This window comes from Penaeus vannamei, chromosome 7, assembly GCF_042767895.1.
Source record: "Penaeus vannamei isolate JL-2024 chromosome 7, ASM4276789v1, whole genome shotgun sequence".
NCBI lineage: Eukaryota > Metazoa > Arthropoda > Malacostraca > Decapoda > Penaeidae > Penaeus > Penaeus vannamei.
This window is the reverse complement of record NC_091555.1, coordinates 42480467-42482966: the sequence shown is the minus strand read 5'-3', so window position 1 is coordinate 42482966 and position 2500 is coordinate 42480467. Positions and strand designations below refer to the sequence as shown.

General features: G+C 44.7%; 1 protein-coding gene across 16 annotated transcripts in view; it reads left to right on the top strand.

Moving 5' to 3' along the window:
- LOC113819795 (broad-complex core protein isoforms 1/2/3/4/5) overlaps positions 1 to 2500 on the top strand; it is a 101173-nt gene that overhangs the window by 45933 nt on the left and 52740 nt on the right. For 4 of the 16 annotated variants that reach the window (XM_070123921.1, XM_070123924.1, XM_070123925.1 and 1 more), the window contains exon 7: positions 1819 to 2500. This exon is cut by the window's right edge and continues 995 nt beyond it. The exons of 10 other annotated variants lie outside the window; for them this stretch is intronic. In XM_070123921.1, the coding sequence (XP_069980022.1) occupies positions 1819 to 2500 (682 nt within the window). The remainder of the gene's footprint in view (positions 1 to 1818) is intronic. 2 more of the 16 variants (XM_070123927.1, XM_070123923.1) reach the window with 1 other exon arrangement.

Below are 2500 nucleotides of genomic sequence, written 5' to 3'. Positions count from 1 at the left end.
ATCATTGGTCTTGAAATAGTAATAACTCCTAAAGTTAAAATTGATTGAATATTTTCTCAGTTGGTTCAGTGAATAATAAATTTCATGATTTTCTGGTTACTTGAATGTCAGAATCAAAAGCAAATTATTTACAAGAATGTAGATATCTAAAGTTATTTTTGCAGGTGCTATAGTACTCCTGTAGGTGGGTGTTAGCTGTGAGTATTGACTGCAACACACATAGGTATTATTGCTGTAAACAAGTGTGCACAAAGTGCATTTAGGTCATTACACTTTAATGAGAATATATTTCCAGATTATTGAATAGTTATGATGATGATGAATATGAGGATGAAAATAACCAGCCTAAAAATGGTGCTGTTTTCTGGATTCAGATTTCCATTGCATTGCCACTCCTAAGATGAGTGGTATAGTTTTGGTTTTGTCAGGAATGCTATTGTTTAGTTAGAAGTGCTTTTTCCAGAAGTTCTGTTGTATGTCAGGCATCAAGGCAAGATAGATCTTAAGAGAAATTTAGGCAGCTATATCATTAATAGTAGGACTACCTTAATTGTGTGCATACATATACGATTAAGAAGAAAGTATTTTGCTAGATTTTACTTTGATTCATATGAGGCTCTTACTGTCACCATGATGTAGTGGTTTATTATTATTATTGTTGTTATCATTAAAATAATGGTTATTGTTTTTATTATTATTATTATTATCATTATCATTATCATTATCATTATCATTATTATGATTATTATTACTATCACCCATCATCATCATTACTATTACTTTTATCATCAATTTACACATCTTGAGAAGTAGTCTCTGATTGGCATTTGTGTTAAATTCAGGGGTGTGCATAGTGCAGTTGTTCATGATTTAGGGCAGCTTTGTGGAGAACATTGCTCAACATGGCATACATCCCGGCTGTGCTGGAGTGTGCCATTGATGTGTAATTCACTACTGAGCTGTGAGGCATATGCTAAGTGCAGGCACCCTTATGACCCTTTTTTTTATTCTTGTTTTGAGATTGTTAACAGCTGTCAGCTTTATGGCTGAAATGTAATTCACATGAAAGTTTGCCAAAGAAAAAGTAATTTTAGTTAATGGCTGTTAAACTGATAAGTGCTGTGGAGGGCAGTGCCTGTTGTTCTGCATGATGTGATATTTTTGTCTTTGATTAAGAAGAAAACATCAGTTTCCTTCATGTTGATTTATTTTTTTATATATATTTATTTAAACTGATGGTTTCCTATTAGTACCCCTTGTTTGTTTGATTCTAGTAGACTATGGATTACAGGTCTAATAGTGTGTTGTTGAGGGTTTGACCTGTGGTCCAGAGTCTCGTGCATGCTCCTCTCTGTACTGTAGTCCAGGGCCTAAGTTTAGTTGGTGAGTGTAGGGCAATAGGGACCGTTTTTGGCCATCTAGGGAGCCTATGGCCACGTGGCCAAATGACCGCCCACTGATTGTAGCCATCAGCGTGAAGAGGACTATTGGCTTAGCTTGGACCGTGGCTTTGCTGTGGCCCTTGTGCTGTGGCCCCCGCGGCCGCCCGCTGCTGCTTGTTTGGGTGGCCAGGTGTTGAGGGACCCTGTAAGGCCCTTTGTGGCCAAGGGTGGCTTAGGATGGCCCAGGGTCACTGCTCAACCAGCCTCAAGTGTACTACTCTCACTCAGGAGCTGTCGGTGTTTGGCAACCACGCTGGGAACGTGATCATAATGCTCTTGTCATTTTGAAATGATTGATGATAAATAGACGGGCGGTGTTGGTGATGATGCCTGAGCCTGGACTGACTCATACTCACGTGGATCCTCTCCTCTGCAGCAGCGCCGGGCGGTGCTGTCTGTGAGGCTCTCAACCTGTCGCTGCGGCCGCCTCTACCCCAGGCCAACGGAACGCTGCATCCCCCGCTGCTCCACCACCACCACCACCATCAACCTCCACACCACCACCAACACCACCAACAGCTTCATCATCACCACCAGCAGCAGCAACCACCACCACCACCACAACAGCAGCCACCCCCAACTGCTGTTTCAGCTACGCCCATCAACCCTGCTGCCACAACTGATGCCTCTGAGACGTTTGAGGTGAAGTTTCACCCAGCAGTAGCAGTAGCGGCAGCTGCAGCTGCAGCCTCAGGACTAGTGTACCCTGAAGTTGCCCTAGACCTGGCGTCTGATAAGGTGGCGGGGCTAGTAACTTCTGGAGAGGCAGGGGAGGACCGCGGGATGCTAGAGGCATCACCAGAGTACAAGGCCAAGTTGTACCCATGTCCAGAGTGCCACAAAGTATTCCGCCACCCCATGTCTCTTCACCACCACCGCCATGTGCACAAGGGTACCTACACTTGTCACTCCTGTGGCAAGGTTTTTTCCCGACGCTGGGATCTCCACCGTCACCTGCACCGCTCCAAGATGGGCTGCCGCCGCCCAAACCATGTGACTACAGCTGCTGCGGTGGTGACCACAGCCCCTGGGACTGTCACCACCACCACTGCTGCTGC